The 26,226-nt window shown below is 51.5% G+C and overlaps 1 protein-coding gene across 1 annotated transcript; it reads right to left on the bottom strand.

Moving 5' to 3' along the window:
• Positions 1-1,451: 1,451 nt before the first annotated feature.
• On the bottom strand, positions 1,452-26,014 carry LOC140729823 (uncharacterized). The gene is made up of 11 exons (XM_073050035.1): positions 25,865-26,014; positions 25,352-25,480; positions 21,422-21,947; positions 7,489-7,607; positions 7,140-7,275; positions 5,919-6,530; positions 5,466-5,765; positions 4,740-5,339; positions 2,697-3,752; positions 1,548-2,396; positions 1,452-1,459 (listed from the first exon to the last, which is right to left on the bottom strand). The coding sequence occupies exons 1-11, from the start codon at positions 26,012-26,014 to the stop codon at positions 1,452-1,454; spliced, it is 4,485 nt and encodes a 1,494-aa protein (XP_072906136.1).
• Between the last annotated feature and the right edge of the window lie 212 nt (positions 26,015-26,226).

The following is a 26,226-nucleotide window of genomic DNA, read 5'->3' as shown; positions in this document are numbered from 1 at the left end:
AGTGGTGACTGTGGTCGGTATACTGCTCTCTGTGGTCGGTATACTAGACAGTGTGGTAGATGTACTGGTCAGTGTACTTGACTCAGTAGTCGATGTGCTGGTCAGTGTACTAGTCACAGTGGTCGATGTACTGGTCACTGTGGTCGATGTGCTGGTTGGTGTACTGGTCTCTGTGGTCGATGTGCTGGTCGGTGTACTGGTCACTGTGGTCGATGTGCTGGTCGGTGTACTGGTCTCTGTGGTCGATGTGCTGGTTGGTGTACTGGTCACTGTGATCGATGTGATGGTCGGTGTTCTGGTCACTGTGGTCGATGTGCTGGTCGGTGTACTGGTCTCTGTGGTCGATGTGCTGGTCAGTGTACTGGTCACTGTGGTTGATGTGCTGGTCGGTGTACTGGTCTCTGTGGTGGATGTGCTGATCGGTGTACTGGTCTCTGTGGTGGATGTGCTGATCGGTGTACTGGTCTCTGTGGTGGATGTGCTGGTCGGTGTACTGGTCTCTGTGGTGGATGTGCTGATCGGTGTACTGGTCTCTGTGGTGGATGTGCTGGTCGGTGTACTAGTCTCTGTGGTGGATGTGCTGATCGGTGTACTGGTCTCTGTGGTGGATGTGCTGGTCGGTGTACTGGTCTCCGTGGTCGATGTGCTGGTCGGTGTACTGGTCACTGTGGTCGATGTGCTGGTCGGTGTACTGGTCACTGTGGTTGATGTGCTGGTCGGTGTACTGGTCTCTGTAGTGGATGTACTGGTCAGTGTACTGGTCTCTGTGGTCGATGTGCTGGTCAGTGCACTGGTCTCTGTGGTGGATGTACTGGTCAGTGTACTGGTCTCTGTGGTGGATGTGCTGGTTGGTGTACTGGTCACTGTGGTCGATGTGCTGGTCAGTGTACTGGTCACTGTGGTTGATGTGCTGGTCGGTGTACTGGTCTCTGTGGTGGATGTGCTGATCGGTGTACTGGTCTCTGTGGTGGATGTGCTGGTCGGTGTACTGGTCTCAGTGGTGGATGTGCTGATCGGTGTACTGGTCTCTGTGGTGGATGTGCTGGTCGGTGTACTGGTCTCTGTGGTGGATGTGCTGATCGGTGTACTGGTCTCTGTGGTGGATGTGCTGGTCGGTGTACTAGTCTCTGTGGTGGATGTGCTGATCGGTGTACTGGTCTCTGTGGTGGATGTGCTGGTCGGTGTACTGGTCTCTGTGGTGGATGTGCTGGTTGGTGTAGTGGTCTCTGTGGTGGATGTGCTGGTCGGTGTACTGGTCTCCGTGGTCGATGTGCTGGTCGGTGTACTGGTCACTGTAGTTGATGTGCTGGTCAGTGTACTGCTGTCTGTGGTTGGTGTGCCTGTCGGTGTAGTGGTGACTGTGGTCGGTATACTGCTCTCTGTGGTCGGTATACTAGACAGTGTGGTAGATGTACTGGTCAGTGTACTTGACTCAGTAGTCGATGTGCTGGTCAGTGTACTAGTCACAGTGGTCGATGTACTGGTCACTGTGGTCGATGTGCTGGTTGGTGTACTGGTCTCTGTGGTCGATGTGCTGGTCGGTGTACTGGTCTCCGTGGTCGACGTGCTGGTTGGTGTACTGGTCTCTGTGATCGATGTGATGGTCGGTGTTCTGGTCACTGTGGTCGATGTGCTGGTCGGTGTACTGGTCTCAGTGGTCTGTGTACTAGTCTCTGTGGTCTGGGTACTGGTCTCTGTGGTAGATGTGCTGGTTGGTGTACTGGTCTCTGTGGTCGATGTGATGGTTGGTGTACTGGTCTCTGTGGTAGATGTGCTGGTTGGTGTACTGGTCACTGAGGTCGATGTGCTGGTCAGTGTACTGGTCACTGTGGTTGATGTGCTGGTCGGTGTACTGGTCTCTGTGGTGGATGTGCTGATCGGTGTACTGGTCTCTGTGGTGGATGTGCTGATCGGTGTACTGGTCTCTGTGGTGGATGTGCTGGTCGGTGTACTGGTCTCTGTGGTGGATGTGCTGATCGGTGTACTGGTCTCTGTGGTGGATGTGCTGGTCGGTGTACTAGTCTCTGTGGTGGATGTGCTGATCGGTGTACTGGTCTCTGTGGTGGATGTGCTGGTCGGTGTACTGGTCTCTGTGGTGGATGTGCTGGTTGGTGTAGTGGTCTCTGTGGTGGATGTGCTGGTCGGTGTACTGGTCTCCGTGGTCGATGTGCTGGTCGGTGTACTGGTCACTGTAGTTGATGTGCTGGTCAGTGTACTGCTCTCTGTGGTCGGTATACTAGACAGTGTGGTAGATGTACTGGTCAGTGTACTTGACTCAGTAGTCGATGTGCTGGTCAGTGTACTAGTCACAGTGGTCGATGTACTGGTCACTGTGGTCGATGTGCTGGTTGGTGTACTGGTCTCCGTGGTTGACGTGCTGGTTGGTGTACTGGTCTCTGTGATCGATGTGATGGTCGGTGTTCTGGTCACTGTGGTCGATGTGCTGGTCGGTGTACTGGTCTCAGTGGTCTGTGTACTAGTCTCTGTGGTCTGTGTACTGGTCTCTGTGGTAGATGTGCTGGCTGGTGTACTGGTCTCTGTGGTCGATGTGCTGGTCAGTGTACTGGTCACTGTGGTTGATGTGCTGTTCGGTGTACTGGTCTCTGTGGTGGATGTGCTGATCGGTGTACTGGTCTCTGTGGTGGATGTGCTGATCGGTGTACTGGTCTCTGTGGTTGATGTGCTGGTCGGTGTACTGGTCTCTGTGATCGATGTGATGGTCGGTGTTCTGGTCACTGTGGTCGACGTGCTGGTTGGTGTACTGGTCACTGTGGTCGATGTGCTGGTCTGTGTACTGGACTCTGTGGTCGATGTGCTGGTCGGTGTACTGGTCTCAGTGGTCTGTGTACTAGTCTCTGTGGTCTGTGTACTGGTCTCTGTGGTCGATGTGCTGGTCGGTGTACTAGTCTCTGTGGTCTGTGTACTGGTCTCAGTGGTCGATGTGCTGGTCGGTCTACTGGTCTCTGTGGTCGATGTGATGGTCGGTGTACTGGTCTCAGTGGTCTGTGTACTAGTCTCTGTGGTCTGTGTACTGGTCTCTGTGGTCGATGTGCTGGTCGGTGTACTAGTCTCTGTGGTCTGTGTACTGGTCTCAGTGGTCGATGTGCTGGTCGGTCTACTGGTCTCTGTAGTCGATGTGCTGGTTGGTGTACTGGTCTCTGTAGTCGATGTGCTGGTTGGTGTACTGGTCTCTGTGGTGGATGTGCTGGTCGGTGTACTGGTCTCTGTGGTAGATGTGCTATTTGGTGTACTGGTCTCTGTGGTCGATGTGCTGGTCCGTGGACTGGTCACTGTGGTCGATGTGCTGGTCGGTGTACGGGTCACTGTGGTCGATGTGCTGATCGGTGTACTGGTCACTGTGGTCGATGTGCTAGTCGGTGTACTGGTCTCTGTGGTTGATGTGCTGGTCGGTGTACTGGTCACTGTGGTCGATGTGCTGGTCGGTGTACTGGTCTCTGTGGTTGACGTGCTGGTCGGTGTACTGGTCTCTGTGGTCGATGTGCTGGTCGGTGTACTGGTCTCTGTGGTGGATGTGCTGGTCGGTGTACTGGTCTCTGTGGTAGATGTGCAGGTTGGTGTACTGGTCTCTGTGGTTGATGTGCTGGTCGGTGTACTGGTCTCTGTGGTGGATGTGCTGGTCGGTGTACTGGTCTCTGTGGTTGATGTGCTGGTCGGTTTGTTGGTCTCTGTGGTCGATGTGCTGTTCGGTGTACTGGTCTCTGTGGTCGATGTGATGGTTGGTGTACTGGTCTCTGTGGTGGATGTGCTGGTTGGTGTAGGGGTCACTGTGGTCGATGTGCTGGTCGGTGTACTGGTCACTGTGGAAGATGTGCTGGTCGGTGTACTGGTCTCTGTGGTGGATGTGCTGGTCTGTGTACTGGTCTCTGTGGTCGATGTGCTGGTTGGTGTACTGGTCTCTGTGGTCGATGTGCTGGTTGGTGTACTGGTCTCTGTGGTGGATATGCTGGTTGGTGAACTAGTCACTGTGGTCGATGCGCTGGTCGGTGTACTGGTCACTGTGGTAGATGTGCTGGTCGGTCTACTGGTCTCTGTGGTGGATGTGCTGGTCGGTGTACTGGTCTCTGTGGTCGATGTGCTGGTCTGTGTACTGGACTCTGTGGTCGATGTGCTGGTCGGTGTACTGGTCTCAGTGGTCTGTGTACTAGTCTCTGTGGTCTGTGTACTGGTCTCTGTGGTCGATGTGCTGGTCGGTGTACTGGTCTCTGTGGTCGGTGTTCTAGTCTCTGTGGTCGATGTACTGGTCGGTGTACTGGTCTCTGTGGTCGGTGTTCTGGTCTCTGTGGTCGGTGTACTGGTCTCAGTGGTCTGTGTACTAGTCTCTGTGGTCTGTGTACTGGTCTCTGTGGTCGATGTGCTGGTCGGTGTACTGGTCTCTGTGGTCGGTGTTCTGGTCTCTGTGGTCGATGTACTGGTCGGTGTACTGGTCACTGTGGTCGATGTGCTGATCGGTGTACTGGTCTCTGTGGTCGATGTGCTGGTTGGTGTACTGGTCTCTGTAGTCGATGTGCTGGTTGGTGTACTGGTCTCTGTGGTGGATGTGCTGGTCGGTGTACTGGTCTCTGTGGTAGATGTGCTGGTTGGTGTACTGGTCTCTGTGGTCGTTGTGCTGGTCAGTGTACTGGTCACTGTGGTCGATGTGCTGGTCGGTGTACTGGTCACTGTGGTCGATGTGCTGATCGGTGTACTGGTCACTGTGGTCGATGTGCTGGTCGATGTACTGGTCTCTGTGGTGGATGTGCTGGTCGGTGTACTGGTCACTGTGGTCAATGTGCTGGTCGGTGTACTGGTCTCTGTGGTTGATGTGCTGGTCGGTGTACTGGTCTCTGTGGTCGATGTGCTGGTCGGTGTACTGGTCTCTGTGGTGGATGTGCTGGTTGGTGAACTGGTCTCGGTGGTAGATGTGCTGGTCGGTGTACTGGTCTCTGTGGTCGATGTACTGGTCGGTGTACTGGTCTCTGTGGTGGATGTGCTGGTTGGTGTAGTGGTCTCGGTGGTAGATGTGCTGGTCGGTGTACTGGTCTCCGTGGTTGATGTGCTGGTCGGTGTACTGGTCTCTGTGGTCGATGTGCTGGTCGGTGTAGTGGTCTCTGTGGTGGATGTGCTGGTCGGTGTACTGGTCTCTGTGGTTGATGTGCTGGTCGGTATACTGGTCTCTGTGGTCGAAGTGCTGGTCGGTGTAGTGGTCTCTGTGGTGGATGTGCTGGTCAGTGTACTGGTCTCTGTGGTGGATGTGCTGGTTGGTGTACTGGTCTCGGTGGTAGATGTGCTGGTCGGTGTACTGGTCTCTGTGGTCGATGTGATGGTTGGTGTACTGGTCTCTGTGGTGGATGTGCTGGTTGGTGTAGGGGTCACTGTGGTCGATGTGCTGGTCGGTGTACTGGTCACTGTGGAAGATGTGCTGGTTGGTGTACTGGTCTCTGTGGTGGATGTGCTGGTCTGTGTACTGGTCTCTGTGGTCGATGTGCTGGTTGGTGTACTGGTCTCTGTGGTCGATGTGATGGTTGGTGTACTGGTCTCTGTGGTGGATGTGCTGGTTGGTGTACTGGTCTCTGTGGTCGATGTGCTGGTCTGTGTACTGGACTCTGTGGTCGATGTGCTGGTCGGTGTACTGGTCTCAGTGGTCTGTGTACTAGTCTCTGTGGTCTGTGTACTGGTCTCTGTGGTCGATGTGCTGGTCGGTGTACTGGTCTCTGTGGTCGGTGTTCTAGTCTCTGTGGTCGATGTACTGGTCGGTGTACTGGTCTCTGTGGTCGGTGGTCTGGTCTCTGTGGTCGGTGTACTGGTCTCAGTGGTCTGTGTACTAGTCTCTGTGGTCTGTGTACTGGTCTCTGTGGTCGATGTGCTGGTCGGTGTACTGGTCTCTGTGGTCGGTGTTCTGGTCTCTGTGGTCGATGTACTGGTCGGTGTACTGGTCACTGTGGTCGATGTGCTGATCGGTGTACTGGTCACTGTGGTCGATGTGATGGTCGGTGTACTGGTCTCTGTGGTCGATGTGCTGGTTGGTGTACTGGTCTCTGTAGTCGATGTGCTGGTTGGTGTACTGGTCTCTGTGGTAGATGTGCTGGTTGGTGTACTGGTCTTCGTGGTCGAAGTGCTGGTTGGTGTAGTGGTCCCTGTGGTGGATGTGCTGGTCGGTGTACTGGTCTCTGTGGTAGATGTGCTGGTCGGTGTACTGGTCTCGGTGGTGGATGTGCTGGTTGGTGTACTGGTCTCGGTGGTAGATGTGCTGGTCAGTGTACTGGTCTCCGTGGTTGATGTGCTGGTCGGTGTACTGGTCTCTGTGGTCGATGTGCTGGTCGGTGTAGTGGTCTCTGTGGTGGATGTGCTGGTCGGTGTACTGGTCTCTGTGGTTGATGTGCTGGTCGGTATACTGGTCTCTGTGGTCGAAGTGCTGGTCGGTGTAGTGGTCTCTGTGGTGGATGTGCTGGTCAGTGTACTGGTCTCTGTGGTGGATGTGCTGGTTGGTGTACTGGTCTCGGTGGTAGATGTGCTGGTCGGTGTACTGGTCTCTGTGGTTGATGTGCTGGTCGGTGTACTGGTCTTCGTGGTCGATGTGCTGGTTGGTGTAATGGTCTCTGTGGTGGATGTGCTGGTCGGTGTACTGGTCTCTGTGGTAGATGTGCTGGTCGGTGTACTGGTCTTCGTGGTCGATGTGCTGGTTGGTGTAATGGTCTCTGTGGTGGATGTGCTGGTCGGTGTACTGGTCTCTGTGGTGGATGTGCTGGTCGGTGTACTGGTCTCTGTGGTCGATGTGCTGGTCGGTGTACTGGTCTCGGTGGTGGATGTGCTGGTTGGTGTACTGGTCTCGGTGGTAGATGTGCTGGTCGGTGTACTGGTCTCTGTGGTTGATGTGCTGGTCGGTGTACTGGTCACTGTGGTCAATGTGCTGGTCGGTGTACTGGTCTCTGTGGTCGATGTAATGGTTGGTGTACTGGTCTCTGTGGTGGATGTGCTGGTTGGTGTACTGGTCACTGTGGTCGATGTGCTGGTCGGTGTACTGGTCACTGTGGTAGATGTGCTGGTCGGTGTACTGGTCTCTGTGGTAGATGTACTGGTCGGTATACTGGTCTCCGTGGTCGATGTGCTGGTTGGTGTATTGGTCTCTGTGGTCGGTGTACCGGTCTTCGTGGTCGATGTGCTGGTTGGTGTAGTGGTCTCTGTGGTGGATGTGCTGGTCGGTGTACTGGTCTCTGTGGTAGATGTGCTGGTCGGTGTACTGGTTTCTGTGGTGGATGTGCTGGTTGGTGTACTGGTCTCGGTGGTAGATGTGCTGGTCGGTGTACTGGTCTCTGTGGTTGATGTGCTGGTCGGTGTACTGGTCTCTGTGGTCAATGTGCTGGTCGGTGTACTGGTCTCTGTGGTCGATGTGATGGTTGGTGTACTGGTCTCTGTGGTGGATGTGCTTGTTGGTGTACTGGTCACTGTGGTCGATGTGCTGGTCGGTGTACTGGTCTCTGTGGTGGATGTGCTGGTCGGTGTACTGGTCTCTGTGGTCGATGTGGTGGTCTGTGTACTGGTCTCTGTGGTCGATGTGCTGGTAGGTGTACTGGTCTCTGTGGTCGATGTGATGGTTGGTGTACTGGTCTCTGTGGTGGATTTGCTGGTTGGTGTACTGGTCTCTGTGGTGGATGTGCTGGTCGGTGTACTGGTCTCTGTGGTAGATGTGCTGGTCGGTGTACTGGTCTCTGTGGTGGATGTGCTGGTCGGTGTACTGGTCTCTGTGGTAGATGTGCTGGTTGGTGTACTGGTCTCTGTGGTTGAGGTGCTGGTCGGTGTACTGGTCTCTGTGGTGGATGTGCTGGTCGGTGTACTGGTCTCTGTGGTTGATGTGCTGGTCAGTTTGTTGGTCTCTGTGGTCGATGTGCTGTTCGGTGTACTGGTCTCTGTGGTCGATGTGATGGTTGGTGTACTGGTCTCTGTGGTGGATGTGCTGGTTGGTGTAGGGGTCACTGTGGTCGATGTGCTGGTCGGTGTACTGGTCACTGTGGAAGATGTGCTGGTCGGTGTACTGGTCTCTGTGGTGGATGTGCTGGTCTGTGTACTGGTCTCCGTGGTTGATGTGCTGGTCGGTGTACTGGTCTCTGTAGTCGATGTGCTGGTTGGTGTTCTTGTCTCTGTGGTCGGTGTACTGGTCTCTGTGGTTGATGTGCTGGTCGGTGTACTGGTCTCTGTAGTCGATGTGCTGGTCGATGTACTGGTCTCTGTGGTCGATGTGCTGGTCGGTGTACTTGTCTCTGTGGTTGATGTGCTGGTCGGTATACTGGTCTCCGTGGTTGATGTGCTTGTCGGTGTTCTGCTCTCTGTGGTCGACGTGCTGGTCAGTGCACTGGTCTCGATGGTCGATGTGCTGGTCAGTGTACTGGTCTCTGTGGTCGATGTGCTGGTCGGTGTACTGGTCTCTGTGGTCGATGTGCTGGTCACTGTGGTCGATGTGCTGGTCGGTGTACTGGTCTCGATGTTCGATGTGCTGGTCGGTGTACTGGTCACTGCGGTCGATGTGCTGGTCGGTGTACTGGTCACTGTGGTAGATGTGCTGGTCAGTGTACTGGTCTCTGTGGTCGATGTGCTTGTCGATGTACTGGTCTCTGTGGTTGGTGGAATGGTCGGTATACTGGTCTCCGTGGTGGATGTGCTGGTTGGTGTACTGGTCACTGTGGTCGATGTGCTGGTCGGTGTACTGGTCTCCGTGGTCGATGTGCTGGTTGGTGTAGTGGTTTCTGTGGTAGATGTGCTGGTCGGTGTACTGGTCTCTGTGGTTGATGTGCTGGTCGGTGTACTGGTCTCTGTGGTGGATGTGCTGGTCGGTGTACTGGTCTCTGTGGTCGATGTGCTGGTCGGTATACTGGTCTCCGTGGTCGATGTGCTGGTCAGTGTACTGGTCACCGTTGTCGATGTACTGGTCGGTGTACTGGTCTCCGTGGTCGATGTGCTGGTTGGTGTATTGGTCTCTGTGGTCGATGTGCTGGTCGGTGTACTGGTCTCTGTGGTCGATGTGCTGGTTGGTGTACTGGTCTCTGTGGTTGATGTGCTGGTTGGTGTACTGGTCTCTGTGGTCGATGTGCTGGTCGGTGTACTGGTCGGTGTACTGGTCTCTGTGGTCGCTGTGCTTGTCGGTGTACTGGTCTCTGTGGTCGATGTGCTGGTCTCTGTTCTCGATGTGCTGGTCGGTGTACTGGTCTCTGTGGTCGGTGTACTGGTCTCTGTGGTCGATGTGCTGGTGAATGTACTGGTCTCTGTGGTCGGTGTTCTGGTCACTGTGGTCGATGTGCTGGTCGGTGTACTGGTCTCTGTGGTTGATGTGCTGGTTGGTGTACTGGTCTCTGTGGTCGATGTGCTGGTGAATGTACTTGTCTCTGTGGTCGGTGTGCTGGTCGGTGTACTGGTCTCTGTGGTCAATGTACTGGTCGGTGTACTGGTCTCTGTGGTCGATGTTGTGGTTGGTGTAGTTGTCACCGTGATCGATGTAGTTCTTGTTGTTATGGTCCCTGTAGTCGTTGTGGTTTCTATGCTGGTGTCTGTAGTTGTGGTGGTTTTGCTGGTTGTCACACAGACCCATACGCACTCCTCTGTGGTTGATTCACTCGTCAGTGTGCTGGTCCCTCTGGTTGAAGTGCTGGACTCTACACCAGGTGTTTGTGTTGAGGTAATGCCGGCATTGTACGTCTTGTACTTTGTTTGGGTTTCGCTTAGTTGAGAGTCAGAAAATCCTCCAATCACTTGAATAAAGCAAAGGAAAAGAGCAACAGTTTTTATGGTTTTCTTTTTTTAACATTTTCACATGGCACAACTAATCTTGGAGGAATCTTTATCTGTGTATTATTTCAAGTTTTGTAAATAAATGTAGCTTCTTTATTAAAAGTAGCTGAAAGAATCTCAGAGCCAGAGCCTAATTCATCTAAAGATACAAGAGAAGGCAGGAGAACGAAGTTCAGAAAGAAATAACAAATCAGTCACGATGTAATGGTGGAGCAGACTCGATGGTCGGAATGACCTAAGTCTGTCACTATGTCTTATGATATTTATCTGTTATTGTTAATAAGGCATTGGTAATCTTTGTGCTGATAATCCAGCATTTAACAGAGTGATGGAATTTCAGCAGTCCTCTTTTATTAGAGAGGAATCAATATTCAAAACAAACTTCTCAATACTCTTTTGTGCCTCAGATGAGTGTTGTAGCTAAATTCAGCTACTGCTCATTAAATTAAATTCTGAAATGCCAGAAAGACCTGGGTGTCATTGTGCATAATAAGCAAAAGGTTTGTTTGCAGTTACAGCAATTTATTGCAAAAAGTAACAGTAAGTTCATGGCTTTGAGAACTGTGTGTAAACGTATGCAAGTTATTCTCTGTTGTGTGTGATGGTGTTGGTTCTCCTTTATCTCAGGAAAAATGTTCAGAGAAGAGTTTCATGACTAATTCCAGAAAAGAGTGAGGAATGGTTGGACAGGCAAGGCTCGTGTCTGCTGATATTTAGCAGTAAGTAGGTACTCTGAGAGATCTTGACTAGATGATTCAGCAATGTTTAATATCATTTCCAGTACACAAGGGTAAAGGAAGATGAAATAATTGTTACTCCTGATCTGATGCAGTATATAAAAACAAGATAAATAAAACAACAATACAACACAATAGATATAAACACAGAAGATAGTTTCTATACTTTCACTCTATTTACATAAAATGACTCTTGGTACAAGAGTGTCTGTACATAATGTAACTTGAGAGGAAATGATAAAGTAGTGGTGGTGTGCTGGGTTCGTGGGTGGAGTATTGATTAGCCTTACAGTCTGAGGATAGTAACTGTTTTTGAGTCTGGTGGTCCTGGTGTGGATGCTACATAGTCTTCCACCTGATAGGAGTGGAACAAACAGTCCATGAGCAGGGTGGGGGGGATCCTTCATGATATTATTGACCTTTCTCCATATATAGATGTAGAGATGTTATTTCATCTTACAGAAAGTATTGGTAGGAGGTCACTGTTTAAAAAAATGATTTATTGATTTAAGGTGTAGATGAGGCGAAAATTTATTCTCTTAGAGTTGGGAACCTTTGGAAATCTCTTCCTTGATGTACGATGAAAACAGAGTTTTTGAGGAATTTTAAGGCTGAGAATAGATTGAAATGCGCTGATAAGTTCACAGCTATATTAGACGTGATCTTATTGAACATGAGAGGGGCATGAAGAAGTGAGTGGTTTACTCCCTCTCCTACCTCATATATTTGTCGAGGACGTTTTTAAGGATGGGACAAGGAATGAGGAATTCCAGATATGTTTATAGTCTGGAGTTATTTGAATTGATCAGGAGTTAGCAGAGGGTGTTTGAGAGCTTTTATTAGTATTAGAAACTGTCTACTGTTTCTAGGATCTTTTCCTATATCAGTTTAGGATCTTTTCACTCACAGTGGTTAGAAACAAGTACATACTTGATAGCTCTCTTTAGTGAAGCATATAATTCAAATAATGGTAGTAGAATCATGTCAAGCATGTATAAGGGGTTATCAAATCTTAAAACACATTCGACTTCATACATTCAAACAAAATGGGAGAAGGAAGGAGGGATAATTATATCTGAGGAAGAATGGACAACAATATGGAGATATCAATGGAAGTTTACCAGTTCATAGAAATGGAGGGAGGTTCGATGGAAAAACGTGATAATGTGGTGACCCACTTCCCAGCGCACTCGAACCGACTCACAAAGTGGCGCGCGCCGGCATAGAGGCAGGTCGCAAAAAGGGCGCCAAGTCTGCTTCACCAGCAAGGGGAAAAGCCCGCACGCGGGACGGGACTGTGAATACGCGCCCCCCAGTATTCCTGCCCGGAGAGGGCGGGAACAGGAAGGCTTTAAAGCGAGGCTGCGAAGTTTGAATAAATTTTTTTTGCAACTGCAGCTCACCGACTTCGTATCGTTTATTGCAGCGCTGCATGTAGCACACCGCTACAGCTGGTGACCCCAACGGTCCAAACCATATTTGGGCCAAAGATGAACGACGCCACACCTGTTCATGCAGTTCTGTTAAAACTGCCAAGCTTCTGGACGCTGCGACCTCACCTATGGTTCCAGCAAGCAGAAGCCCAATTCCACATTCGGCAGATAACCTCAGATAACACACGTTACTACTACGTGGTGAGCTCCCTCGACCAGGAGACAGCGGCCCAGGTTGAGGAGTTCATACAGTCGCCCCCAGAGGACGGCAAATACACAGAATTCAAAGCTTTGCTGATAAGGACTTTCAGACTCTCATGGTGCGAACGAGCTGCCCGCTTACTGCACCTAGATGGTTTGGGAGACAGGCCGCCGTCGGCTTTGATGAACGAGATGCTGTCCCTGGCGGGAGGACACAAGCCCTGCCTCATGTTTGAGCAGGCGTTCCTGGAGCAGCTGCCCGAGGACATATGCGTGCTGCTGTCCGACGTGGATTTCAGCGACCCCCGGAGGGTGGCGGCCTGGGCGGACGTGCTGTGGAAAGCCAAGAAGGAGAGTGGGGCGTCTGTCGCACAGATCACCAGGCCACGCTCCCAGCAGCAAACCAGACCAGGCCCGGCAGCAGAGTTCACTAACCCCAGAGGCAGGGGTGAGGAGACCAACGAACAATGGTGTTTCTACCACCAGCAGTGGGGCGCAGAAGCCCGCCGCTGTCGCCCACCCTGCAAGTTCCCGGGAAACGCCAAGGCCAGCCGCCGCTGATGGCTACGGCGGCTGGCCATCGGGATAGCCTCCTGTATGTCTGGGACAAGCAGTCGGGACGCCGCTTTTTGGTCGACACCGGAGCCGAGATCAGCGTCTTACCTCAGACGAGTTACGACACCCGCAACAGGGCACCGGGTCCCACCCTGAGGGCCGCCAACGGCAGCACAGTAAGGACCTATGGCACCCGCACAGTGCAGCTACAGTTTGGCTCCAGCCGGTTCACGTGGGACTTCACACTGGCCGCCGTAGCCCAACTGCTCCTGGGAGTGGATTTTTTGCGAGCTCACAGCCTATTGGTCGACCTGCCCAGGAAGAGACTGGTCCACGCCGAGACCTTTCAAACGTTCTCCCTGGGTGAAGCCCAGTTGCCGGCCCCACACCTAGACTCCATCACGCTGTCCGACAATGACTTCACCAGAACCCTGGCGGACTTTCCATCGATTCTGGCACCGCAGTTCACGGCAGCCATGCCCAGACACGGCGTACAGCACCACATCCCGACACAAGGACCACCCCTCCACACCTGTGCTCGAAGGCTTCCCCCGGACAAGCTGCGACTGGCGAAGGAGGGGTTCAAGAGGATGGAGGAATTGGGGATCATACGGCGATTCGACAGCCCATGGGCCTCCCCCCTGCACATGGTGCCCGAAGCGACAGGGGACTGGAGACCGTGCGGTGACTACCGCAGGCTGAACGAGGCTACAACACCAGACCGCTACCCTGTGCTGCACATTCAGGGCTTTGCAGCAAACCTGCACGGAGCATGGATCTTTTCCAAGGTAGACCTCGTCCGGGGATACCATCAAATCCCGATACATCCGGACGACGTCCCCAAAACGGCACTCATCACCCCTTTCAGCCTTTTCGAGTTCCTCCCCATGCCGATCGGCCTAAAGAATGCCGCACAGGCATTTCAGCGGTTAATGGACGCTGGTGGGACGTGACCTGGACTTCGCTTTCATCTATTTGGACGACATCCTCATAGCCAGCAGCAGTCGTCAGGAGCATCTGTCCCACCTCCGTCAACTCTACGCCCGACTGAGTGATTACGGCCTGACAATCAACCCGACCAAATGCCAGTTCGGGCTCAACACCATCGACTTCCTGGGCCACAGGATTACTAAAGATGGGGCAACCCCTCTGCCCGCTAAGGTAGACGCAGTCCGCCATTTCCCCCGACCCAACACAATCAAAGGCCTTCAGGAATTCGTGGGTATGGCGAATTTCTACCACCGCTTCCTCCCTTCAGCTGCCCGAATCATGCGCCCCCTGTTCGCCCAGATGTCGGGTAAGGGCAAGGACATTACCTGGGACGAGGAGTCCACCGCCGCTTTCATTAAAACCAAAGAAGCCTTAGCAAACGCCGCGATGCTAGTGCACCCCAGAACGGACGTCCCTACCGCCCTCACAGTGGACGCATCCGACACGGCAGTCGGTGGGGTGCTGGTACAACTCATTGAGGGTCACTGGCAACCCCTGGTGTTTTTCAGCAAACACCTGCGACCACCCGAGCTCAAATACAGTGCTTTCGACCGGGAACTGTTGGCGCTATACCTGGCAATCCGGCATTTCAGGTACTTCTTAGAAGGTAGGCCCTTTACCGCGTTCACGGACCACAAGCCGCTTACCTTCATGTTCACGAAGGCATCCGACCCCTGGTCGTCCCGCCAGCAGCGACATCTGTCCTACATCTCCGAATACACGACGGATGTCCGGCATGTCTCGAGAAAGGACAATGTCGTGGCGGACGCCCTCTTCCGCCCTAACATCCAAGCCCTGTCCCAGGGGCCCCCGGAGGGTGGCGGCCTGGGCGGACGTGCTGTGGAAAGCCAAGAAGGAGAGTGGGGCGTCTGTCGCACAGATCACCAAGCCACGCTCCCAGCAGCAGACCAGACCAGGCCCGGCAGCAGAGCCCACTAGCCCCAGAGGGAGGGGTGAGGAGACCAATGAACAATGGTGCTTCTACCACCAGCGGTGGGGCGCAGAAGCCCGCCGCTGTAGCCCACCCTGCAAGTTCCCGGGAAATGCCAGGGCCAGCCGTCGCTGATGGCTACGGCGGCTGGCCATCAGGATAGCCTCCTGTATGTCTGGGACAAGCAGTCGGGACGCCGCTTTTTGGTCGACACCAGAGCCGAGATCAGCATCTTACCTCCGACGAGTTACGACACCCGCAACAGGGCACCGGGTCCTACCCTGAGGGCCGCGAACGGCAGCACAGTAAGGACCTATGGCACCCGCACAGTGCAGCTACAGTTTGGCTCCAGCTGGTTCACGTGGGACTTCACACTGGCCGCCGTAGCCCAACTGCTCCTGGGAGTGGATTTTTTGCGAGCTCACAGCCTACTGGTCGACCTGCCCAGGAAGAGACTGGTCCACGCCGAGACCTTTCAAACGTTCTCCCTGGGTGAAGCCCAGTTGCCAGCCCCACACCTGGACTCCATCACGCTGTCCGACAATGACTTCACCAGAACCCTGGCGGACTTTCCATCGATTCTGGCACCGCAGTTCACGGCAGCCATGCCCAGACACGGAGTACAGCACCACATCCCGACACAAGGACCACCCCTCCACACCCGTGCTCGAAGGCTTCCCCCGGACAAGCTGCGACTGGCGAAGGAGGGGTTCAAGAGGATGGAGGAATTGGGGATCATACGGCGGTTCGACAGCCCATGGGCCTCCCCCCTGCACATGGTGCCCGAAGCGACAGGGGACTGGAGACCGTGCGGTGACTACCGCAGGCTGAACGAGGCTACAACACCAGACCGCTACCCTGTGCCGCACATTCAGGGCTTTGCAGCAAACCTGCACGGAGCATGGATCTTCTCCAAGGTAGACCTTGTCCGGGGATACCATCAAATCCCGATGCATCTGGACGACGTCCCCAAAACGGCACTCATCACCCCTTTCAGCCTTTTCGAGTTCCTCCGCATGCCGTTCGGCCTAAAGAATGCCGCACAGACATTTCAGCGGTTAATGGACGCTGGTGGGACGTGACCTGGACTTCGCTTTCATCTATTTGGATGACATCCTCATAGCCAGCAGCAGTCGTCAGGAGCATCTGTCCCACCTCCGTCAACTCTACGCCCGACTGAGTGATTACGGCCTGACAATCAACCCGACCAAATGCCAGTTCGGGCTCAACACCATCGACTTCCTGGGCCACAGGATTACTAAAGACGGGGCAACCCCTCTGCCCGCTAAGGTAGACGCAGTCCGCCATTTCCCCCGACCCAACACAATCAAAGGCCTTCAGGAATTCGTGGGTATGGCGAATTTCTACCACCGCTTCCTCCCTTCAGCTGCCCGAATTATGCGCCCCCTGTTCGCCCAGATGTCGGGTAAGGGCAAGGACATTACCTGGGACGAGGAGTCCGCCGCCGCTTTCATTAAAACCAAAGAAGCCTTAGCAAACGCCGCGATGCTAGTGCACCCCAGAACGGACGTCCCTACCGCCCTCACAGTGGACGCATCCGACACGGCAGTCGGTGGGGTGCTGGTACAACTCATTGAGGGTCGCTGGCAACCCCTGGTGTTTTTCAGCAAACACCTGCGACCACCCGAGCTCAAATACAGTGCTTTCGACTGGGAACTGTTGGCGCTATACCTGGCAATCCGGCATTTCAGGTACTTCTTAGAAGGTAGGCCCTTCACCGCGTTCACGGACCACAAGCCGCTTACCTTCATGTTCACGAAGGCATCTGACCCCTGGTCGTCCCGCCAGCAGCGACATCTGTCCTACATCTCCAAATACACGACGGATGTCCGGCATGTCTCGAGAAAGGACAATGTCGTGGCGGACGCCCTCTTCCGCCCTAACATCCAAGCCCTGTCCCAGGGGGTAGACTATGAAGCACTGGCGGAGGCGCAGCAGGCAGATGAGGAGATCCCTAGTTACAGAACTGCGGTCTCCAGTTTGCAGCTCCAGGACCTCCCCGTAGGCCCAGGTGAGAGGACCCTACTCTGTGACGTCACCACCGGCCAACCCCGTCCCGTCGTCCCGGCAGCCTGGCGGCAGCGCATTTTCAACTCCATTCACAACTTAGCACACCCCTCCATCAGGACAACCGTCCGGATGGTAGCCAACAGGTTCGTTTGGCACGGACTCCGCAAGCAGGTCAGTGAATGGGCCAGAACGTGCATGCACTGCCAAACAGCTAAGGTGCAGCGGCACACCAAAGCTCCGCCGCAGCAGTTCCAACCCACCCGCCAGCGTTTCGACCACATTCATGTGGATATCGTGGGCCCCCTGCCAGTGTCGCGAGGAGTGTGGCACCTCCTGACTATCGTGGACCAGTTCACAAGATGGCCAGAGGCGGTCCCGCTCACCAACACCACCTCCGAATCTTGCGCCCGGTCACTGATCGCCACCTGAGTATCTCGCTTTGGGATACCAGCCCACATTACCTCCAACAGAGGCGCCCAGTTCACCTCCAGCCTGTGGTCAGCTATGGCCAGCCTTTTGGGGACACAGCTGCACCACACAACTGCCTACCACCCACAGTCGAACGGACTAGTGGAGCGTTTCCACCATCACCTGAAGTCGGCTCTCATGGCCCGCCTGAGAGGACCTAACTGGGTGGACGAGCTTCCCTGGGTCCTGCTCGGCATCCGCACGGCGCCCAATGACGATCTGCATGCCTCGTCGGCCGAGTTGGTGTACGGCGCACCCCTGGTCGTTCCCGGGGAGTTCATACCAGCCCCAAGGGGGCAAGAGGAAGAACCCGCAGCAGTCCTGGGCAGACTACGTGAGAGGCTCGGTAACCTGGCCCCCATACCCACTTCGCAGCATGGGCAGAACCCGACCTGTGTACCCAAAGACCTGCAAAACTGTAAGTTCGTTTTTGTATGACGAGGCGGACATCGGGCACTGCTACAGTGGCCCTACGAGGGGCCGTTTACGGTGATCTGAAACAACGGGTCCACGTTCGTGCTGGACGTTGGGGGGAGAGAGGAAGTTTTCACAGTGGACCGACTCAAACCGGCCCATGTGGACGTGGCGCAGCCAGTCGAGATTCCGGCACCGCGGCGCAGAGGCAGACCTCCCAAACAGAGGCTGATCCAGACTGCGGACATTGGGGGGTGTATCGCCAGTTCTGGGGGGGGGCGGTTATGTGGCGACCCACTTCCCAGCGCACTCGAACCGGCTCACAAAGTGGCGCGCGTCGGCATAGAGGCAGGTCACAAAGAGGGCGCCAAGTCTGCTTCACCAGCAAGGGGAAAAGCCCGCGCGCGGGACGGGACTGTGAATACGCGCCCCCTACAGTATTCCTGCCCGGAGAGGGCGGGAACAGGAAGGCTTTAAAGCGAGGCTGCGAAGTTTGAATAAATTTTTTTTACAACTGCAGCTCACCGAATTCTGTCATTTATTGCAGCGCTGTGTGTAGCACACCACTACAATAAGATATTTTATTACACCCTCTCAGAAATCCCATTATGATAGTAACCTCCCTGTTTGCTGGAGAAATTGTGGAAATCAAAATGCAAATTATTATCATATTTTTTGGGACTGCCCTGTTATCAAAAACTATTGGAGGGGGATACACAATGCCCTACAAGACATCTTTAAATATGAAATATCCTTAGCGAGTTAGACCATATATTTTGGATATATACCTCAAGAATGGTTGAAAAGAGATAAATATTTAATGAATATACTGTTGGTGGCTGATAAAAAGACTCTTACTAGGAAATGGTTATCACAGGAGAGCCCAACTTTAAATACATGGATGGAAATTACAATGACATTTACAAAATGGAGAAGATAACAGCGTCTGTTAATCATGAGCTGGAACAATTTGATTCATACTGGGAAAAATGGTTTAACTACATAATGCCTCATAGGCCTGATTTTATTCTCACAAATCAATGAATTAGTTGTAAAAAAAATCACTCCCTACTTGTACATAGTTCTTTACTTTTGCTTGTTTTTTCTTTCCACTCTTTTCTATAAGTGTATACCTCAGATAAATACTTTGTGGAGATTTGTGATATATGTGATTATATGATATATATGTACAATGTCTGAAAAACATCTTATGGAAATATTTGTTTGATGATGAACTTCAATAAAAAAATAAATTACAAAAAAAAAAGAAACGTTGAGATCAATTTTCATCTTATCCATCCAGTGTAACATTATTAAGGTATTTCAGTCAGTCTCTTGCTATGAACCTGACTTCAGGTTTTCATTTAGCTACAGTATAAAAGAATTAGCTAACCCCCTTCCTATTTTGATTGGTTAGAATGCATTGTGATCAGAAAACCCACAACTGAATCACCACATAATTGACAGGGTTCTTTTTAACAGATGAAAATAAAAATGGTTTCCAGACTGAAATAGTGAAAGAGACAAGCAGTTTGATTTATCAGCTCCATCCTGTATTTATTATTCAGTCAATCGGCTTCTTTGTATTGTTTGCTTGACTGGGGAGAAGCGAACTTTTGCTCCAGCTTTCTGTATATCCAAGGTTTATCTATCCTCTTCACACAGCACCTGAAACTCGTGCATCCCATTCAAATTGGCAACAATGTCTATCAGAGGTTTCAGATAAATACAAATGCAAATCTCACAAAAATAATTTTAGAATATAGATTATATTGAAACTTACCTAAGACTGTAGCAAAATAGAGACAGCAGTAATATATAGTGTTTATCTCGCATATTCCTCTTTTCATTTTAAATTCTGAAGCAAAACCAATCCTGAAGGAAACAAAGAGGACTAAAATTGGAACTTTAGCTTTTCTCTTTCATAAGTGTCTTCAATAAAAAACGAGGCACAATTCAGAACTCTGGTGACCAATTGTCTGCTGCAGTGGAAATGGTGAAACAGAAACTAAATTGTGCCAAAGTCTATAATCGCTGACGACTGTCACCTTTGCATCTTGGAGTTATGTAAATCTTACGCCAAGCCCATAATTCAATAAGGTAGTTATTACCCCAGAAAATGATGCGGATAAGAAATAGAACTATGTTCACTGCAGCTTCCAGTATCCAGTGGGAGGTTTACACAATACGAACACCCTTCGCTGGACATTGCTTTCCTTTTTAATACCTGAGCACCATTTTGTATTTCATTGTTATTTTATAATTGAGCACAGCTCTCCCCATCCTTTAACATATGACAGTTGTCAAAGCATTTTGTAGTCTTGAAGTACTGGGTCATGTCATAAAATAAATTGTTTTGCAATTCTCAGAACAGATGTAGACTGAGAATTTTATCCCCTCCTGACTGACTGTGTTTGCCCATGATCACTCCCTTACCTGGTTTCACTTACCAAAGTTCAAAGTAAATTTATTATCAAACTGTATTTAGTATATGTTACCTTCAGATTTATTTTATTTCATGTACTAACATGAAAATTGACGGACAGCAGATTTTTATGAAAAATAATATACAGTGGATTCTGGTTAATTGGGACAAACCGTGACCAGCACATTTTTTCATACGTCAGTGATTTGGATGATGGAATTGAAGGCTTTGTTGCAAAGCTTGCAGACAATATGAAAGTAGGTGGAGGGGCAGATAGTTTTGAGGAAGTAGAGAGTCTACAGAAGGGCAAAGAAGTGGCAATTGGAATACAATGTCTTTAGCCAGAGAGTGTTGAATTTGTTGCCACGGGCAGCTGTGAAGGCCAAGTCATTGGGTATATTTAAGGCAGAGGTTGATAGATTCTTGGTTGCTCAGAGCACAAAGGGATATGGTGAGAAGGCAGGAGATTAGAGCTGAGAGGAAAAATGGATCAGCCATGACAAACTGGCTGAGCAGACCTGATGGCCAAATTGCCTAATTCTGCTCCTGTGTCTTACGGTCTTAAGACTTTATTACAGTGAGTTGGTTACAGTTAGAGTTGGTTATCTGCTGCTGTTAGTTACTTGCTAGCAGTCCTTTACTGTTATTTCTTTGTTAGGAACATCCAATAAAACAGTTGTAACCATAAGCTATATATCTTATTCTTGCCTTCCAAACAAACTTCTGGAAACTATCATCTTGCTGCAATGGAACGTGGTGAATGAGACGAACCCAAGTGCAGGACACAGGCACGGAGATTGAGTTAGGATGCTTACACGGGCGTAAACGCTGAACAGCAAGCAGGAGGGATCTTGACACGGAGCCTTGATATGGAGCCTGGACATGGGGCCTTGACTCAAAGACTTGACACGGAGCCTTGACTCAGAGAAACAAAGTCACATAGGTAAAACTTGAAACTGGAGCTAAACTTAAACAAACGTTTCTAAGCGGTTGGGAAATGTTAGTTATCACACAGGAAAAAGACCAACGATCTGGCAACTGTAACGCTGGGGTTCTTATGCTGCAGGTCCTGATGGAAACCAGGTGTGCCATCATCAAACAGAATTAGGAGCAATTGGGAAATTAACGGTCAGAACCATGGCGCAAACAAAGGAAATTAGGGAATAAATGATCAGGACCGTGGCAGTACACTCCCTCAACAGAAGCCTTCAGGTGAACCACCAGGCTTGTCCTGATTGTCTCAATGGAAATCATGGATGAGGGAAGGGTCCAGCATGAAGGAACGGGGAATCCAGGAGTGTTCCTCCGGGTCACATCCCTCCCAATCAACCAGGTACTGGAGACCCCTGTCTCGGCGGTGCACATCTAGTAATCACCAGACGGTGTACGCTGGGTGGTCATCGATGATCTGGGTGGGTGGAGGGGGTTCGGCAGGAGGGCACAAAGGGCTGACAGATACCGGTTTCAATTGGGAGACGTGGAACGTAGGATGAATATGCAGAGGTTTTGGGCAGTTTGAGTGTGACCACTGAGGGGTTGATAATATTCTCAATCTCAAATGGTCCCAGGTAGCGAGCGGCAAGTTTCTTGAGTTTATTCTTGAGGGGGATGTCTTTAGAAGAGAGCCAAACCTTCTGCCCAGGCCGATAATCAGGTGCAGGGATCCAATGGCGATCGGCAATCCTCCGGTTGCGGTTGGCTGAGCGGAGCAGGGCCGCACGTGTGTCTTTCCAGACCTTGTAGCACCGGTGGAGATGGGCCTGAACAGAAGGAACAGCAATATCATCTTCATGTGTGGACAACAAAAGGGGTTGGTAACCGAGGGAGCGTTGAAAGGGAGACATTCCGGTGGCAGTGCTGACCAGGGAGCTGTGGGCATACTCTGCCCAAGAGAAGCGGGTGCTCCAGGCAGATGGTTTGTTGGCAGTTATGCAGAGCAGTGCTGCTTCCAAATCCTGGTTAGCTCGCTCCATTTGCCCGTTTGTCTGTGGATAAAAGCCAGGCGACAGACTTACTGAGGCTCCAAGGGCTTGACAAAAAGATCTCCAGACTTGAGAGACGAATTGGGGACCCAGTCAGAAATAATGTCAGAGGGAATCCAGTGAAGGCAGAAGAATGTGACAGAGAAGAAGGTTGGCTGTTTCACGGGCTTTAGGGAGTTTGGGAAGGGCTAGGAAATGCACAGCTTTGGAGAAACGATCCACCATGGTGAGTACAGCAGTGGTCTTGTGTGAAGGGGGTAGTCCAGTAATGAAATCCAGCACAATGTGAGACCATTAGGGACAGGTAGGGGACGAAGCAATCCAGCTTTTCCACGGGCACAAACAGAACAGGCAGAGACAAGGGAACAGATGTCAATGTCCATGAAGGGCCACCAGAAATGTCTCTTCAGAAGGGACAGAGTCCGATCAATCCCGGGATGGCAGGCAAAACTGTTGCAATGGGCGACTGAGGAAAGTGGGAGGCCGACCCAAATGCAGGACACAAGCATGGAGACCTGACATGGAGACGGATTTGGACTTGACTTGGACTCGGAGCTGGGACTCGAAGCTTGGCTTGGATTTAGAACTCAGAACCGGAGCCTTGACTTGGACTGGGACTCGGACTTGACAAATCAAAATGACTGACCACTCACATCTCGGCTCAGAGTGGCGGCAAAATGCCTGGCGACACTCAGCTGGACACAAGATGTCAAAAGCAAGCAACAACAGACAATTCGTATCGCGGCTTGGAGCAGCAGTGAACGGTCTGCACTACTCAGTCGAACAGAAGATGACAAAATACAAACAGGAGGAATCTTTACATGGAGAAGCTCATGAAGACGGTCCACAGAACCATAGAACACTACAGCACAGTACAGGCCCTTTAGCCCTCCATGTTGTGCTGACCCATATGATCCTTAAAAAAAAGTACTAAACCCACATTACCCCATAACCCTCCATTTTTTTCATCCATGTGCCTGTCCAAGAGGTTCTTAAATACCCCTAATGTTTTAGCCTCCACCACCATCCCTGCCAAGTCATTCCAGGCACTCACAACCCTTTGTGTAAAAAACTTACCCCTGATGTCTCCCCTAAACTTCCCTCCCTTAATTTTGTACATATGCCCCCTGGAGTTTGCTATTGGTGCCCTGGGAAACAGGTACTGACTATCCACCCTATCTATGCCTCTCATAATCTTGTAGGTCCCTTATTCTTGGTGGTTCGGAGGACGGTCCCTTATTGTTGGTGGCTTGGGAGACGGTTCCTTATTCTTGTTGGCTCGGAAAGATGCATAGCCACACTGCTGAGGTGACGAACCAGCTCTGAGTAGATGTAGGCTGGAGTTTTTATGGCACCAGTCTAGATGAAGATCAGGTACCCTAATCAAGGAGCCCGGTGGAACATGGGGAAAAGGAAATTCACTGAAATGAGTAGTCAACGGACCCGACCATGACAGAAACAAGAAGAGTTCCCCCACTTTGACTATGGATTTGATCTCCCAGGTGAGGACAGCCACTACACAGGATGGTGGAAGGATGGTCTGCGGTTGGGAAGGCCCTCCTCGGAGACTTATTGAAGGGAGAGAGCATCAGGCTTCCTGTTCTTGGACCCCGGATGATAGGTGAGTGTGAATCTGAACTGGCCAAAAAATAATGCCCAACAGGCTTGGCAGGAATTCAGGCGTTTGGCGGTTTGGATGTATGCGAGGTTCTTGTGATCGGTCCAGATGATGAATGGATGTTCCGCTCCCTCCAGCCAGTGCCTCCACTCCTCCAAAGCCAGTTTGACAGCCAGTATCTCCCAGTTCCCTAGGTTGTAATTTCATTTCATTTTATTTCATTCATCGCCCGCTCTCAATGATGTACCCTAAGAAGCTGGCTGAAGGAATGTGTAACTCGTACTTCTCAGCTTTTACAATTAGTTTGTTCTCCCAAAGCCTCTGTAGAACCTGATGGACATGGTGGGTGTGTTCCTGAAGATTGCTGGAGAAGATTAAGATGCATCCAAATAAACAAACATGAAACGGTTAATAAAATCTCTAAGGACATCATTTATTAGGGCTTGGAAGATGGCAGGTGCATTGGTGAGACTGAATGGCATGACCAGGTATTCAAAGTGATCAAGAAGGGTGTTAAAAGCTGTTCTCCACTGATCTCCCTCCCTTATTCTGACCAGATGGTAGGCACTTCGTAGGTCCAACTTAGAGAAGATGGTGGCTCTGTGAAGTGGTTCGAAAGCAGAGTTGAGAAGGGGTAGTGGATGTTTGTTCTTTATGGCTATTTAGGGCTCGGTAATCAATGTAGGGGTGCAGTGAGTCATCCTTCTTCCCCACAAAGGAGAAATCTGCGCCAATAGGGGAGAATGAGGGTCGGATAATACCCACCGTGAGTGAGTCATTGAGGTAAGGCTCCATTGCTTGCTTTTCTGGCCAGGACAAGTTATACAGCTGACTGGTGGGTAGAGGGGCTTTGGGGAGAAGTTCAATAGCACAATCACAAGGTCAGTGTTGTGGCAGGAAAAGGGCCTGTTGTTTACTGAACACCTGTCCCAGGTCGTGATATTCTGCTGGAACTTTGGATAAGTCAGGGGTTTCAGAGGCAGACGAGGTTGCGGTGACTTTCACAGGGGAAAGAGCCGACTGCAGACAAGTGGAGTGACAGAACGGGCTCCAGTTGACTATCTTCCCAGTGGACCAGTCAATATGGGGATTATGGCGGCTTGACATGGGGTACCCAAGAACTATAGGAGCTTGAGGAGAGGAAATCAGGTTAAATTGTACCTGTTTCCATTGGTTCCCAGAGAGGATAAGAGACGGGGAGGTGTGCAGTGAGTGACTCAGACCTGTAGTCTACCATCCAGTGCCCGGGCTTCCAGAGGGGTACTCAACGACTCTCGAGGAATTCTGGCCCAGGAGGCTATGTTTCCATCCAACAGGTTTCCCAAAGCGCCAGAGTCCACTAGAGCGGACAGAGGCAGGGACTGTTGGATGTAACTTAAAGTAACTTGGATCTGTGTCCAGGTTTGGGGGACAGAAGGGAATGTTGTCTGGCTCACCCTTTCTACTGGTTCCCTTTTGGCTGAAGGGAACAGGTTGCATGGAAGTGGCCAGACTGACCGCAATAGAGACACTTTCCTGCTCTTAATCTCCGGAGTCGCTCTGTGGGAGAAAGACAGTTCAGTCGCAGCTGCATTGGTTCCCCTCCTGGGGTGGTGGAAACGGCCGGGCTGGGAGCTATTCTAGGAGTGGGAGAAGAGAGGCTTGTGCTGGTGGGAGACGGTAAAGAATGCCGTGGAGTGACCAAAGGTGGTGGATGACCAGTTCTCTCCCATTGGCGTTCTCAAAGACAATTGTCCAACCTGGTGGCTAGAGAGATCAGTGAATCCGGGCTGTCAGTTTTATCCCTTGCCGCCAACTCGTCTTTCACCATGTCGCCGAGACCATTCTGAAATACCCCTTGGAGTGCCTCATCATTCCAGCCCGAATCGGCCGCTAACGTCCGGAACTCCACAGAATATCCAGCAACACTGTGTGAGCCCTGACGGAGAGACATTAAACACTTAGCGGCATCTTTACCATGGACGGGGTGGTCAAAGATCTTTCTCATTTCCATGATAAAGGTGGGGAAAGAAGAGCAGATCTCCGGTTGATTATTCCAGACAGTTGTAGCCCACGCTAAGGCACTTCCCCGCAACAACCCCATGATATAAACTATCGTTGACTTGTCCATGGAGTACGTGGATGACTGCTGATCAAACACCAAGGAGCAGTGTAGAAGGAAGGCCTGGCACTTCCCTAAATCCCCAGCGTAGTGTTCTGGTTCAGGTACGCGCAGCTCTCTTGGCGGGGGTGTTGCTCACACGTAGGGGGTTGCCACTACAGACCGTCTGGACTGGTTAGACAGAGTTCCAGGAGTGGATACACGGTCCACCTGGTCACTGATCTTTGTTACGTTAGCGGACAGGGAACAGAGGTTCGCCATGACCTCCCGGAGAATTTGATTGTACAGACCCAGTAGGGAGCCCTGGATGATGAGGGCCTGTTGCAGGGTATTGATGTCCACTGGGTTCATGGTGGTCAGATCATTCTGGTGCAATGGAATGCAATGAATGAGACAAATCCAAGTGCAGGACACAGGCATGGAGATTGAGTTAGGATGCTTACACGGGTGTAAACACCGAACAGCAAACCGGAGGGATCTTGACACGGAGCCTTGACTCAGAGAGACAGAGTCTCATAGATTAAACCTTGAAACTGGAGCTAAACTTAGAACAAATGTTTCTA

Source organism: Hemitrygon akajei, chromosome 6 (assembly GCF_048418815.1).
Source record: "Hemitrygon akajei chromosome 6, sHemAka1.3, whole genome shotgun sequence".
In the NCBI taxonomy this organism is placed as follows: domain Eukaryota; kingdom Metazoa; phylum Chordata; class Chondrichthyes; order Myliobatiformes; family Dasyatidae; genus Hemitrygon; species Hemitrygon akajei.
Note: the sequence above shows the minus strand (reverse complement) of the source record. Positions and strands in the feature narration are given on the sequence as shown.

Bases quoted from the DNA above. Each gene is read 5' to 3' on its own strand.
- LOC140729823 (XM_073050035.1), bottom strand. From the start codon at position 26,014: ATGAACCCAGTGGACATCAATACCCTGCAACAGGCCCTCATCATCCAG. The intron at 25,481-25,864 runs GTATCCACTCCT...TCTCTCCGTCAG, and splicing joins TCAGTGACCAGGTGGACCGT to GGCTCACACAGTGTTGCTGG. The intron at 3,753-4,739 runs GTACATCGACCA...CATCCACCACAG, and splicing joins CACATCCACCACAGAGACCA to AGACCAGTACACCAACCATC.